Genomic DNA, 16,082 nt, shown 5'->3' with positions numbered 1-16,082 from the left:
GTTTGGAGACCGGCGCGCGGAGCCGCTCCGCTGCCCGGCGGTCCCGGCCATGGCGGGGGCTGATGGAAGCAGGCAAAGTTTTCCGTGTCGGCACCGCCGCACCCCAGCCCCGCTCGGCCCCTCGGTGCCCCCCACGCCCCCCTCCCCTGGGACCCGCGCCCCCGCCCCCGGCTGCGCTCCCCGCGGGCCGGCCGGGGGCGACAGCGGAGCCTGCGCTCACCTCGCGTTGGTGCAGTCGTTGTACAAAGTTTCGAAGTCCTTCCTGGTGATGAGCTTGCAGCGGTTGACGCCGGGCTGGATGGCCCCCAGCCCGCGCAGGATGCGGACCTGCTCCACCGTGCACACCACGGGCGATATATCCAGCCGCTTCAGCTTGGTGTAGACCGTGTGCAGCCCTCCCACCAGGTGCTTGAGGAAGAGATCAAAGACCTGCGGCAGGCAGATCAGCTCCTGCCCCTCTACGAGGAACGAGGCCACCTTCACCCCGTGCAGGTCGACCATCTTACACTCGTTGCCGCCGCCGCCGCCGCCGCCCGCGCCGGCCCCGCCGCCGCCGGCCGAGAGGAAAGTGTTGACGAGGCTGTTGGTGAGGCGCGGGGACTCCGCGGGGCTGGAGTACAGCGGGTCCGCCCGGAACAAACCCGCCGAGCCCCCCGCGCCGCCGCCGCTGGAAGTTGCGGCGATGACGGGCGGCGCGGACACCGCCATGGCCGGCGCGGCTCCCCGCGGCTGCCTCAGCCCCGCGCTGCGCTCCGTGCGGTGCCGCCGGACCGCCGCGCTCCCGCCGCCCGCACGCAGCGCCCAGACCCCTCCCCAGCGCCGCCGGGGGAGAGTGACGGCGCCCTCCAGCCAATGCGCCCCGCCCGCCGCCAGCGCCGCCGCCGCGAGTGGCTGCGGGCGCGGGCGGGGCGGGGCAGCGCCGGCCGCGCACCTGGGGCGGGGGGCGTGAGGGAGCGAGGGCAGCGCGCCCCAACGCCCGCAACTCGGGGCAAAGTTTTGGGAGGGACCCTGGGGCCCGAGGGGGGTCCCGGCTGCACGGGCTGGGAGAGCGCCCCGCTCCCCGGGCTGTGACGGGATCCCGCGGGGCTGCCCGGGCTGTGATGGGGTCTCGGTCCCCGGAGCGGGAGAGGGTCCCGCGGGCGCTCCCCCGCGCTCGGAGGGGAGGGAGCGGAGGGGAGGCAGCGCTGGGGCCGTCCCCATCCCTTCCCCAGGGAGTCGGAGCGGTCGCTGCGCTCTGGCACGTGTGTAGGTGTTACAACACCTGTGCCCCGCCGGAGCCGGAGGCAGTGGGCAGAGGGGTGGCGGTGCGGGGGCTCTTTGGTACCCGAGACAAACGCGGAGCGGGAGCGCACCGAGCGCGGTGGCACCGGCCCAGCACAGGGTGCGGGTCCACGGCCACTGAGTCAGGCCTAAAGCAAGCCGAGACCCTCCAGAGAGGGGCACAAGCAGGACGGAGGGAGATGTGAGAAATTCAAGTTTGCGCTCATACCAGACAAAGCCCGTGGTCGGGAGGGCGGGCACGCAGTTGTTTGAAATTCCCAGCCTCGATGCTGGGAAGGCAGTTGTGGTTTAGCTTCAGCGGGCTCGGCCCTCTCCTCACGCAGCCCCCAAAAGCGCCATGTGGTGCCTCGGCCTGCGAGCATCCCGGCAGCCGGCACATCCTGCGCCTCCTCCAGCCATCCAGGGCGGGTGGCACAAGAACTGCCGGGGCTCCTGCGTCCCTTCTCCCTGAACAAGAGGAGCCGAAGGATGATCAGACATCCAGCAGACCCAGGGCACGCTGGCTGCATTGGTTATTTGCTTCTCACCCTCTCCCAGTGTTGTATCACACCTCTTTTCCCGCCCTCTTCCCGTTTTTCCTGTGTTTCAACATCCTTCTTTCCTGTTTTGTTGCCACTGGTTTTCATTCTTTATCTTTCCTTGCTTCCTAGTCCTTTAACTTTTTCACTCCCCTCCTTTTTTGTTGTTTTTGTTTTTGTTTTGTTTTTAGCTTTCTCCTGAGCTGTTCAATAAACAAAGCAAGCAGAAAAGAATAAACAAAACTTTCCAAGTTGATGCCAAACAAGCAATACCAACAGAGCATTTCAGCTATTTCCATGATTCCATTGCCTGTGTGGGCCAGCATCTCTTTTCTTTTGTTAGGCTTGCTTATTTAGGCACCTTCTCTGCAAAGTTTAATGTTTTCTGCATTATGAGTAATCCCATTTTAGATGAGAGAAGATGACTGTATGCTAACTAAATTGCTGTATTTGTGAACATAACTGATCTTAAATTACACTCTGGAGGAACCTCCCCTTCTCTCCATTGATTTTATGTGTTCTAAGAAGCCTGGCCACTGGTTTCAGGTCTCTAATCTCACTGCCTGACACCAAGGCAGACTTTGCACATAACTTGGTTTAAATTAATACCTTTCAATAAGAATTCTCATATTTTCTGAACTAGTTCATGCATCTTTTTAGGCTCAAACCTTAGATTGGAAGCTCTGTGGGGCAGGGCCTACTTACTCTGGCAAAGTACAATCAAGCACTGAACTCATCTGAGATATTTATATACTGGAAGTTATAGAAATAGCTAATAACTGACTCCAGATAGAAACTTTTGGGTGTTAATTTTCTGAATGTGATTGCTATTAAAAGATTTAATAAATCAGATTCAAACACTGCCCTTTTAAGGACTTTTCCCTTTAAGATTAATGAGACAATCAAAATCCACCGTGAGAATTCTTTTTCCTTTTTGACTTTAATGCCTTCCATAAGCTAAACATATTTCTAAATAAAACTGAATTTTCACAAGGCCAGAGGAAGCCTTGCACATCAACACCCAGCGAGCTGGAGTGGCATGAAGCAATATAAAATCATAAAGGCTGTAGTAAAAGCAGTACCCTTGAGAGGTGACTGTCCATGGCGAGAAGAACTGCTCTGAAACTCAGAAAATCCTCAAGGTTTGAGAATTAATGCCAGGCAGCTGTCCAGTTCAACTAAGCATATACAAATCAACTATATCCATGAATATTATTATTTCTCCGTAATTTTGTTAAAGACAAGGCAAAGTTACTAAAGCCTAACAATCATCCAGTAATATCTTGTCAGTTATAAAGTATCCAGATGGTTTCTTTGAATGGAGTCCAGCAGTGCGTAATCTGAATGTGTACAAACTACTAAGCCTCTCTATAGCTGAAATAAGTGTTTCAGAATATTACTTTAAAATTAAGGTTTTGTTATTTTTCTTCCTTTTTGACTGGTGTGCAAAAACACTCTGTTTTCTTACACTGGCAGCCATAGAAATCCTGGTGTATTGTGTATTAATCCTATACAAAAATTGGCTGTGTTTGTATGGCAAGATGTCAAGTAAAGGTTCCATTTGTTTGTTTTTGTTTTTATCATCCTTGCATATGCCCCACTGGAGTGAAATGGGAAAGAGTCTTCCCTGATGCAGGAGGAGAGAGGAAAGCCCCAGTCAAGAGCATTCTGGAAATCTCTTTTTTTGCCAGCTGGCAGGAACATGGCTCCTGCTCTCCGTGGGCTCCAGGGAGAAAATGATGGGGGACACACCTGACGAGGGGGGGACACTGAGGAAACTAATGACAGCTAAGTGAAGCAGTAGGGTATGAACTAAAAACAATAATTTTGTTTAGAGAAGACTGGAAAGCTCAGTAGTGCTATTTGGGCTTCATCTCAGTTTCCTGTAGCCAAACATGAGGGAGGACAATAAAAATAGGAATTCCATAGATATCACAATGTGATTTTTTTAAATATATTTTTTTTCTATGGGCTTCATAGAGGTATGTCCAATGTGAGTAGATTACAGGAAAAAAAATATTACTTTTTAGTAAAGAATTTGGATTGTCCCTAAAGTAAGTGAAAGGGAATAAATGTGAACCTAGACTTACAAGGGTCAGTAGTAACTGTGGGTCCAAAATGAAAGATAAAAGATAACCAAAAGATGCATTTGCAATGCACCCTAATCATAATGAAATGAAACACCTTTTTTTTTCTGAATTCCAACCAAGCTGGAGTCTGAGTGACAAACCCTTCTCCTCATCCTTAACCATGAAATTTCTCAGGGCCCAGTGGAAAGCTGGTAACCTGCCCTAGTGAGCTCTGAGCTTATATCCTGAGCATGCAAAGCCCCAATTCAAAGCTACTTCTGAGTAAAGGCTTGAAAAGGAAGAAAAAACAGTATTAGCTTTCTGCTGGGTTAGTGTTTAATGCCTTGAGAAAGAGTACCCACAATTATCTTAACAAATGTAGGCCACTGACGTGAGAGAAAGAAGAGACTGAAATTAGTGTGTCATTCTTTGTGCCCACATTTTTCTAGACGCACTCGTACTTGACACTTGTATTCAATTTAGTTCTGACATTTCAGCTGAGGTTTTTTTGGAATTGTGGATTAAAACTTCCCACCTCAACATCAAGGGTTTTACATAAAACTGATGAATTTAAATGTCTAAGTATCAATAGAAAAATGATCCCTTCTCTTAGGTGATTAAATGTATTGTATTAATGTGTGCATAACGCAGAATCAATAAATAATGAATTACCACTGATTGTAATTGAATGTTTTCATAATTTTATTGTCAGCCATGATAAATAATCAGTACATTTATACTGCATTAAATTAATTAGTGTGTCATTTCTATTACATACATCAGCAGTGAAGTAATGCAGTGACATCTGTTTCTAATGTTTTAAAGATGTGGTATTCCTTATTAAGTAAAAGGAAGAGTTATTAGAGGTATTTCCTGTGATTGGCAGTTATACTGGTACAGTCAAAGGGATCAAATGAAGGAACTTGCACTCTTGGCAAATGCTGCATTTCAACCCTTAATGGCAGCAAGTAACAATGATTGGAGTGAATTTTGCTTCTTTAGGATTTCAGAAAATCCTGCCTGCCTTTCTAGAGAAAGTAAGAGCAGATCCCTTCTCCTTAATACATCTGGGAAGATTTTAACATGCAAAACAATTAAAGCTCTACAGAAGAACCAGGCATCCACCTCCATTTCTGTATCCATTTTTCTGCCTCAGTCCTCCATAAAACAAAGGAATTCCCTACTAAGTGCTCACTAAAAAGTCTCAGATTAAGCCTTTTTTGGCTGTGATGTTCTCATGTGGCAGTGTCTGGACTATTGGGTCTGTAATCTTTCCTGGAAGTCACACTAATGTGACATAGCTTAGCTTTGTGCTGCTGTTCATTGTGTTACCTGCAACAGAAATAGGAAATTGAGGAGATGATGCAAACACAAGAATCAAAAAGTGAAGGAGTAGAATAGGAGGAACAGAATAAATGGAATATACAGCAAATAAGTACGAAGCAAACTGTGCCAGAAGGAGGGCTGGTTTCTAAATGACTCCAGTGTTACAAATGGGGTGATAGGAGTAAAACCCACTGAGCAACAGCAGTTACAGACGACAAAAGAAGTCTGGGCTTCTTGATTAATGCTGTCTTTTCCAAGACACACACGGTCATCCTTTTTTGTATCTTGCACCATCTTTAAAAAGCAAATTGGAAAACCTCACGTTACAGCTTACCTGACTAGAGTTCTTCATCCACAAAGCAGTTTCTAATTTTAATCTTAAAATTTTCATACTAACAATGGGCATCATAATATTTAAGCAAAGTGAAAACGATTCAGAGTTATTTTATTCTTTCCAGTGCAAGTCTCACACATTGCTTCTGCCTGATCACTGACTACTTTGCACAGATTTGGGTGGGTGGTCTCTGGACCAACTGTGTGCACCCAGCAGTTTGTCCCTGTGGCTTGCCCTGGGCCCAGGGAGCTCTGGCTGGTTTGGGAGAGCCCTGTGTGGGCAGGACTGGTAGCTGCTCAGTGGCAGAGCTGCAAATTTAATACTCAGTGAGCTCCAAGCTCGCTCCAGCCCAGGTGAGACAGTGCCTCAGGGCTCCCTCCATGCACTGAGCATGGCTTGGGGCCTCCTCTTGGGCCAGCCCCCAACAGACACAGCCCTTGAGAGAAGTTCTGCAGTTCACAGAACCTGCCCCGAGCTCCCAGCTCAAGCTCTACGTGAGGCATGAAGGATGTGACCATTCACTAGAGAGCCTGAGATAACTAAAGCACAAACATACTCTCAGACAAGGTCCCCTCCACTTTTCCTATTCATCAAAATGTCACTTGTGTTATCACTGGAGAGATGTGACCTGCCACGTTTGGCACTATCACTTTCTGTCTAACAGATGTGTAGATACCTCTTCTGAAAGCCAGCAGCACATTTGTCATACAAAAATGTGAGTGGTACTTCGGAGCTTGTTCCAATGAAATCCATGAATACAAGATGCAGTCATTGCTAATGATCCCCCACATTAATCTGGATTTTGATTGAGGAGAGAGGGCAGCAAAAGGAGCAGGACCTCAGTGGAACAAAGCTGATTTACACAAGGTACCATCATCGTTAAGGTTCAATATTGTTTGCACCTTCTCTTCTTCAGGAAGAAAACTTAATACTGTTAGATGTGTATTGAAGTTAAAACACACTTCATAGCAAAGCTCTGTGGACACAGTTCATGTACTTCAATATATTCAGTAAGTCATCAGACCCAGATGCTTGTTACTATTCCCAGAGGAACAAGATTAACCCCATCTCTCCATATTTGCAGGTCAGTTAAAGGAAGCAAAAGTTTTCCTGCACTGTCTGTCTGAGCATCTCAGCCTTAGTCTGAAGGCACCACCATCTAGTGGGATAAGAAGGTATTTAATTTTCTTTACATTCTTTTGGTATTTTTAAACATGGACATCACATTCTACTTCAAGTAGCAAAAAAATTTCCGGGATTTTTTTTTTTATTTATACATATAAGGCTCATGTGGCCCCTCCATTAATTCTCATTTCTGTTTTAACTGCAAAGCATTTTCCAATAAAAACCTTAGGAGTCGTTTCCTTGAAAATAGGTTTTCATAAACAGAATTTTATCAATGAGAAAACAATTTATAGCTATCCAGACTGAGTGGAAGTGTAATTGATTTATTGACTAAATATTTCTAGTATTTTATTGAATCTACTTTGTGGAAATCCAATTGGCAGAATTATTAATATTGTGAAAGTAATCATCTTGAGCTCATCTTTAAAACCAATATGTATTTTAGGGAGTAAAGATCCGTCCTTGCAGTTTTCCACAGAGCCATTAACTGAACAGCTTTTGGTTGTAAGCAGAGTCTGACCATTAAGTCCCATCTAAAACAAATTCCCAAGCTGAATGCAAAGCATTCCTTTTACCTCTAAGAGTGACCATTTACTGTACTTTGCCTGTGCTGATATCCTGCCTGCTACCTGCTCTTATTTGGTTTTCCTTTCATGCATTTACAGTTGGGCAGGGTAGTGGCAGGGATTTTCTGTGGGGGAGGGAGAACCATCAGGGTGAGCAGTGTGAGTTCCTTTGGTTGGGTTTTACCACACAATGTGTGCATCTGCAGCTGTTATCCTAAGATGCCTCCTTGTGTTCAGGTCTCATTGATCTTGTTACAGCATTTCACACACACAGGGATAATTGATTTACATCATTCAGGAGTCCAGATCTTTTATAAGCATAAGAGTAAATATTAAGAAATTAACATATTTTAAAATCCTATAGATACTTTGATTTTTTTACACTCTAAACCAGTAATGAGATAATAAAGATTTAAATACTTCATTACACAGATAATATTTTAGTATTCATAATGTGGGCCTGCTTCTGTTTCCATGGAAGTGAGTGATATTTTTACCTTGGATACTACTAGACATTTCAGTGGTTTACTATCTTCAAATTATAGAAATCTTATTGACACAAATGGCAATCAATGGGTATTTTGCATTGAACATCAATTTTATGATACTGTCTTTTCAAACACTACATTCCTTCTGAAATCCATAAAGTAATATCAATCTGTGCTGCTGCCAGTTCCTACTGAAATCAGTCTGGAGTTCCGAGTAAAAATCAATGGAACTGGTCCAAACTGGTTGAGGTAGTAAATGCCATTTTGACCCTTTGATCCCTGAACCATGTGCCTGGGAAGGTTTGAATTTCACTTAGAATGCAAAGTTAAAAATAGGTAAATACTTTCATTGGAAGTGAATGAATTCTGCTTGCAGCTGGTGAAGTCCAGGATGTTCTACCTCACACTCCCTTAGAGGAATAAAAATCCCACCTAAATTAGAGGTCTGGGATGTACAGGGAATTGGGAGGACACTCTGGAGAGAACACAAAACAGGTGTAGGGAGGTTCAGACCAGATCCACACAACCTCCTGAGTTCTCACAGAACTTTCGAAAGCCTCTCCTTCAGAATTCTCATCTATTTTTCAACTCCCCGAGGAGTGAGCCTGGTCCTGAGGCCTTCCTGCCACTCTGCCAACTCTTGGGTCACCTTTTTCACAGCTCTGATGGAGGTTGAAGAAAATACAATGAACCTATTTTTTTTTTTTTTTTAAATAAAATTATTTAATGAAATTAGCTCCAGGATACTCCATAGTTCTTTATAGGAAGTGGAGGGAAAGGTCTCACTGGGGACTCACTCTGCTATTTTAGTCCTGTCACAAAGCCCAAGCTGCTGAGGCTGAATCCACAGTAGAATTGAGTCTGTCTGAATCTCAGTCAAAGCAACTCAGAGCGAGATCAGAATCAAATATTTAAGAGCAGCTTTTGTTTTTAACTTGACCAATCTCAGTGTCTCAGTATGTTCACTGAGCTTTTGGATAAAGCCATATGAAAGAAGTGTCTTTCATCATCTTCAAGGGACATTATTGACTTTATCTACCTTTTTTTCCTCTTTCTTACTTTCATATCAAGGTTGATGTGACAAACATTGATAACCCAGAAAAAAAAATGTAATTTTACATAAACCTGGTTTTATATACTGTAACTTCATTGACTTTCTGACGGAATTACCAGTGACTTATGGAGGCATAAGGATGATCAGGCCATGAAGTGAAAGTACAGGTTGGAACACCTGTGATCATAATTATTTAATGCATAACTATCCTGTAGTTTGAGTTTTTAAAAATTCTCCTTGCCCATATTTATAATATTAAAACTTGCTAGTACCCTGGGAAACCATCACTGATATCTTTCATTAGTATTATGAATTATAGAGTATTTTGCATTGAGGAGCACTGTAAACTAAAAGTATTTCTTCAGAAATTTTTCTAAAGGGATATCTTACAATTTTGATTCCATTATGATTTTAAATATGACAAGATCTTCCCTATTTTTTCCCACAAGATCTATGCATATAGAATAAAGCAAGGTTTAATAGATACTTTGCAATGTAAATATTTTTCCCTAAAATGTAAATGTATGATATAGTTTAAATTTAAAAATTGAACTGAGTGTTCTATTTTAACAGATACTTTGCAATGTAAATATGTGTTCCCTAAAATGTAAACGTACAATATAGTTTAAATTTTAAAAATTGAACTGTGTGTTCTATTTTAGACAATTGTCTATTTTATATGATCAATAGAATCAAACAGATTTTTTTTTAAAAATGGTTTTGCTTAGAGTGATAGGAATTCAGACACCAATTTTCTTTGCTATTTTAATAATGAATGTTGGTTGAACACACTGTGGTCACTTCAATGCATGAAATTAGCCAGAAATCCTCAGTTTGTTGATATTTTCCATTAATTGAAACCTATTTGAATCCAGCATCATTCAGTGCAATCCTTTTCCACACAAAATACATGTTAAAAATTCCAATTCCTGGACATAGTGAGGAAAGTTTAAAGTCTGTCTTTTGGCCCGAGGTTTCCCATGGCTGTGCTGCAGCTCATCAATTGCCAGTCTGAATTCTGACAATTCCTCTGCCTAAGAGCAGCCATTCAGGACAATCCTTCCAACAGGCTCTCCTCAGTGAACCTCTTGGGCAGAGGCAGCTCATCTGTGAGTTTTTACAGCTCCAAGTGTGTTTTTTAAGGTATCTTTCTGTGCAGTGGCATGAACGTGCTTCTGTTCATTCCAAGAAAATAGGAAAGACACCATAACTGAATTGAACCAAGGCTTCCCATAGAATCCATCTTCTCAATTCCTATTTAGGGAATTCCTGATTGTGCAGGAAGCCATCTGAAAAGAGGCTGTCCGGAAACTGCCATCCCTGCAAGGCTGCAGGGAGCAATTGTTTCCACAAGTCTCAGCAACCCTGGTCAGAAACAGGATTTTAGCACTTGGCTCACTGGCCCTGATGCAAGAGTAAAGGAACAAAAGAAAATGAAGTAATGCGAAAGGTTAAGTTCTGGAAGATCAAGCCCTGTTTTTCACAGATGCCAGGTATCAGGAATTGCAGCTATCACACCAGCTCTGATGATCCCTCTGTGACAAAATGCTTTTCATAGTCATTTCAAAGTCATCAGGGAAATGGGAATTATGAAACTTTTATTTTGCAATGCACAGTATACAGCCTTTGTAGTCTTGATTGCTCATCTCTGGTTTGATGTGATATAAACTCAGGAAAAAGGAAACTGCTTTCACCAACAAATATTGTGGGTCTGAACTGTTCATAACTGCCAATACTGATAAACCCACACAATATAGATTTACTAGTTGAATACACAGAGTTTATGTAGCAACATTACCAGGGAACACAGAATTAAATCCCAGCTGGATCAGTATCTATAGTGCTGAAATACAAACAATCATTAGGAACTTTGGAAATCTTTAGGAGCCCAGTGCCTACACACAGTCCCAGTTCATTAATGGACTTTTTGAATGAAACCCTCATCTGGATGCACTACCACTTCAATTAGTTCACCTACTAATTTGTGTGCAACTATCACTGTTTGACATCCCTTGTCTGGCTCAAAAGGGCAGATTTAGCTAGCACCTCACTATTTAAAATCCCTTACTTAGGAGCAGTTCAAAGTGCCATCCCACAGTATTTAGGTACCTGTTTTTCTGTACAATTTGATTATCTTTTTTTTAAAAAAAGAAGGACGTATGTAGCACTTTTAGATCTGACTTCTTTTGAAACATTTTTCCACCTTTAAAGAAAATTACAATAGCTTCCATGAAAAGTTCAGACTGAAAAAAGCAAATGAAAAACCCCAACCACTAAAGCACAAAACAGAAAAGAATTGCACTGACATGTGAAATGTGTGAAAAATTCTTCTTTGAATCAGTCATTTAGACATACAAAGATAATGATGATGATTATGATGACAATAATTATAATCAACTAAAATTTAAATTCATCCATTTTCTTCTATGCAAATACCAATTATATTTCTTTTCTTTAAAATGAATGTGACCATTTTAAGTAGTTATTCTTGCAAATCTTCCTAATAATCTGCCTCAACATTGACAACAGCACAGCATTCTTCTGAAGTGGGGGGGGGGGGGGAATTCTGTCTCTTCTGGCTTAATGGAAAGGCCGAAATGAGGGTCTTTATATAGAATTAATATTCCCAGTGTGAGGAGCTACAGCCTATTCCTTATTTACTCCATCAAACAGAGGAGGAAGTGCTGCTGCTTAGGTGCTAAGGAGGTGCAAAAAGGGGAGGGCACTTGGCACTCCCATCAGTTCTGCTCTCTGGGTTTGAGCCATTTCAGGCACAGAGCTGCAGTAGAGATAACAGCTCGAAGTCTCCTTGCTCCCTCAGAGATTCTGTGGTGCAGAACGCCTGAGAGAAGTGCTTGGAGCTCTAGGAATAACTGCTGTGCTCCTGGAGAGGTTACCTTATGGAAGAGCTGTCCTGGGAGTGCTGCATGGATCTGGGCTCTGCTAGGCCAACATCGTACCCTGAAAAAGATGATGCTAAAACTAAACAAATAACTTTCTAATGAGTACTGTGCATTATGGTTTATTACACTCAAAATTAAAATTCTCATTCAGACTACACGATTTGACCTTTTATTGTTTTCATTTTATATGTTATCACTCTAAGAACACACAGCCTGGAGAAAAGGCTGTTATCAAGGCAATGGGGTTGAAATTCAGGTTGCAGATATTGCCCACTGAAAACAGATTAATGCAAACATCTTAAAAAAAACACTACATACTTCAATATAGCTGGCCCACATATTGTTTACAGTAGGAACGTTCTTTTCCTAGATATATAGTTCAATTAAAGTTTAATAAGTGCAAATGTGGATTTCTTCTTTTCTGCAGAAGAAAAGGCAGCAGTTAAATGGAGTATACTCTGGATTAATGAAAAATGGATGTTAAATCCTGAGTGTCCATCCTGAATTCTCAAAAGCATCATACATACATACAGTCTGGCACCAGTTTACTGCTTCTGAAAGAGCTTTTCTCCTTTCTGTGAGCAAGCTGAGTATAATCTCCTTTCAATTGCCTTAAAGATTTCAGTGCACCACTACTGCTACTCTCTGGCTTTAAAATCCTAAAGAGAGTATTTTAAACACAAAACTTGCTTGAACTGTAACATTGAGATGGAAATGTTTAATAAGGAGGCCTTTGCTGTATATGAGTTTAGTAAATTCATTTATCAAAGAGGTGATTACACATATTCCTGTTTATAAGCTGATAACTTTCTTTTTAGCCACGGCCCTTTCATAACTTCAATTTGTCCCCAAATCACCCTGCTGCAGCTGAGATATTTGCATACATGCCCTTTTAGAGGAAACAGAGGAAGAGGGTCTGGCAGCCCCTCCCTGGCTGTGTGTACTCTCAGATAATGTTAAATTTCCACCACTGCAGCAGCAAAGCCCAAATTAAATCTCTGCTCTTACACAAGTGGAGCCCTGACAGACCCAGCCTTGGAACTGAGGCAAATCAGCCTCCAACAGAGATTTTATCAAAGCAGGAACAGTGTTTGCTTTATCATTTTTAGTCACCTGCTTCTGTAATTTCAAATGTAGTTGTTGTATTAATTTTCATCAGTTATCACCAATAGCCTGATTTACCTGAAAGTCAGTCCCTGGCTGTTACTCACTTTTAACTTTCAGCTGTTTCTTGGCTACAGTTTGGTGTTGGAGTCCTTGGTGACACGTGTGTCTTCACAAGAATCCCAGCTGGCAAGAATTCATTTCAGCTGAGGCCTTTATAGTCTTTTGTTTATGGTTTCTCTGGTGAAGTCTGGGCAAAAATACTGCATATGAGACACATCAATTCCTTTACTTTATAGACTACCTTAAACCCTTTTAATTATATGATAATATTTATGGGGAGTTTCCTAAGGGACCTTTATCAGTTTCAGAACTTAAAGTCTTGCTTTATCCTCTCTTTCCATTTCAGTCAGGTGCGAGTTATGATTTTCAAGACTGGAGAATGCTGATCTTTAAAAATTACTCAATGATCTTGCACTTGTCATTCTCCTCAAACAGGAAATGCAAAACGTCCAACCTGTGGCTGGCTGCTGTTGTTTCATTTTCTGTATCATCCATCTCCCAGACTAATTCCTGTTTTTTTCAGTATTTGTATGGGCACATTTTTAAATACATATATATAAATTAAGTGAAATAAAATAACTACTCCTATCGCCTCTTTAAGGCAAGAGACAGTTTACCTTCAGGTGTAATTATGGTTTGTTAATCAAACAGAAAAGACCAAGAAGGTGAGGCTGAACTTTGCATGGTAAAACTTGTGCTGACTGTAATGAAGTAGGAATATGCACTAATGGCTGAAGCATCTGTATTCATAAACTGGCAACAAGTCAAAAGGGATGAATAAAAGAAATGCAATATATAAAAGAACGGGAATATTTCCAGAGAAAAGAGATTAATTTCTTACCTAAGTTACAGTCTCCAGATGTGCTGGAAAAGGTACAGTTTTCCTAAACTCAGAGAACACAAGTTTGAAAACCTCACTATGCAATAAAACTGCTTTGAGTAATATTGCAAATGAAGTAAGGCAGTAATTGAATGTCATTAGACACACTTGTCCATCTTTACTTAATCCTCCTTAAATCTTAATAAATCATAATCCTAATGAATCTTCATTTATTACACAATTTCGTACAGCAGTCTTATATTTTCAATCAGTTTCTTTTTTCTGACTGACACTTTCTGAAGTATTGTAATTGACCAAGAATTTTACATGCTGGAATAGACAAAGAGTGGAACTGCCAGGACAGAAAGCATTCAACTCTGCTTTGTGGCATCCTGGACTTGGAACCAACCTGAATCTTGGGGCTGCTGCAAAAACTTTCTCCTTCTTCCTGGATACCTGTAGTTTTAGGAAACCCAGAAAACTTACAGGTAATCCTTAATGTAGCTGTAGTGGAACTTTCTTTCTGTACTCTGCCAGTTACACTGGGAGAGCAGCATTGTCAAAACTGTCATCCTGGGGATTTTTCTCCTTGGTGCAATTATCACAAGATAATTTTGACTGCCATGAGAGATCTACAGAATTTTTGCAGATTGTCATTAATAAAAGATTGAAAAAGTAAACTCTTTGCCTTGCATGGTTACAGAAGTCAAGTGACATGTAATTCTCTTTCCAGTCTCTGTAAGCAATCCCATAATTTATACACATCTTAGTAATCAAAAGGGCAACTTCAAATTGAGTTTCACTGCTCCTTAGGTAGAGAATGTGGGTTTAATTAGTCAGAGTTTTTAAAATATATTCAGGTCACTGATCTACCAAGGCCTGTATCACAAGAATATTCATTCCATCCATGGGAACTGCATGTCTGCATCCCACTGAGGATTTGCAGTATAGGGTCTAATGGCATTAATATCACACAAGTTGTACGGGCATGATTGAGGCTGACCACTGCAAGCTGTGACAGGAAGACAAACTCAGATAATGGTAAAAAAGAGGAAGTTGGAATCAAGGTTCTAGAATAAATTTGGAAACAAGTAATTTTTTCCCAAACACGCCTGACTGTGGCGAGGCTGTTCCTGTGGTTAATGAACAATCAGGGTGGCGTACGCGTGAGTGGGTGCCAGTTGTGGAACTGCAAAACTCCAGAGGAAAAGCACACACAACTGCTGCACCACACAAACACTGCCTGAACTAATGAGCCATTTCGTTGGGATAAAGCAGATTATTCACTGGATGCTTCAAGCCGCTAATGGGCCCGATCCTGCTGCTGATCCTTATTCAAACTGGTACTCAAGGAGAATTAAATTCTGTATCCATTGAGGGAACAATAGAATGAGTAATGAGATTTCACATGTGAAATCACTGCAGGATAAAGAGACTACATAACTCAAGAAAATTAAAATTCATCATAGCATTTGCTGTTTATTTTTTGGAGGAAGAAGCATTTGATCAAATGGTGGGAGATTAGATCTTGAGATAACTAGAAACTCCATAATTCTAATGCTGGTTCGTCCTAATTTTCTTTTGGACTTCAGTGTTCCTACTGGGGAAAATAAAAACACTTCCAGACCTTATGAGATTTTGCTCAGATTACTGTTCTTCTGAAAAGCAATTTGATAGAATTAGGTATTAACTACACAAACTTTAAAGTAACAAGGGTAGTTCTATGGACATGTGAAAATCCCAAATAAAAGTCATAAAGTAAAACACCGTGTTTTTATGAGAGATGTTTTGGTTGAGATCAAAGTTGGAAAAGTTGCTCACAGAAAAAGTATTTAGAACTGCAAAAAGTGGGATCTTAAAATTATCTTTGTGTGCCTTTCTGAACTGCTACTGCTAAAAAATCTGTATAAATCCTCTGCAATATGTAGGATTACATATGTAGGAATTATTTCATAAAACATAGGGGAAAATGCATTTAATCCAAATGTTTAAAAAAAATTACATTCGTTTTTTCAGTATGCATTTTGGAATGCATTTTGGCAATCCTAATTGATGAGACCTCGTTTAACAAAATATAGGGAAATTCAGTAATCAGGGCACAGGATGTGCAGTTTAATTACGTTGGTGTGCATTTCTATTTGTTTCTAATGTAGAGGATCTATTGGTAAAATGAATGCCCATTTTGTGGTCTGTTATGCAGAAAATGTTTAATCCAGTGTTTGATTTACTCTGTTAAATCTTCTTTATTGAATGTGCTTATTCATCCATGCAGAATTGGGTATGCTGCTTTCTGTTAATATGACATTGCAATTAAATAGCTAAAGAGAAAAACATGGCAAGACATTTTCTCAAGGTCCATGAAATTCTCATAAAAATTATTCATACTTACATATTTCACTTCTTCATTTGCTGATACTAAAACTGCAAACTA

The 16,082-nt window shown here is 41.6% G+C and overlaps 1 protein-coding gene across 3 annotated transcripts in view; it reads right to left on the bottom strand.

Annotated features, from left to right (window-relative positions):
- DACH2 (dachshund family transcription factor 2) overlaps positions 1 to 769 on the bottom strand; it is a 247,642-nt gene extending 246,873 nt beyond the window's left edge. For all 3 annotated transcript variants that reach the window (XM_053955838.1, XM_053955840.1, XM_053955839.1), the window contains exon 1: positions 221 to 769. In XM_053955838.1, the coding sequence (XP_053811813.1) occupies positions 221 to 708 (488 nt within the window). In that variant the 5' untranslated portion in view covers positions 709 to 769. The remainder of the gene's footprint in view (positions 1 to 220) is intronic.
- Between the last annotated feature and the right edge of the window lie 15,313 nt (positions 770 to 16,082).

The sequence above is a fragment of the Vidua chalybeata genome, chromosome 14 (assembly GCF_026979565.1).
Source record: "Vidua chalybeata isolate OUT-0048 chromosome 14, bVidCha1 merged haplotype, whole genome shotgun sequence".
Lineage (NCBI taxonomy): Eukaryota > Metazoa > Chordata > Aves > Passeriformes > Viduidae > Vidua > Vidua chalybeata.
This window is presented reverse-complemented; position numbering and strand designations above follow the sequence as displayed.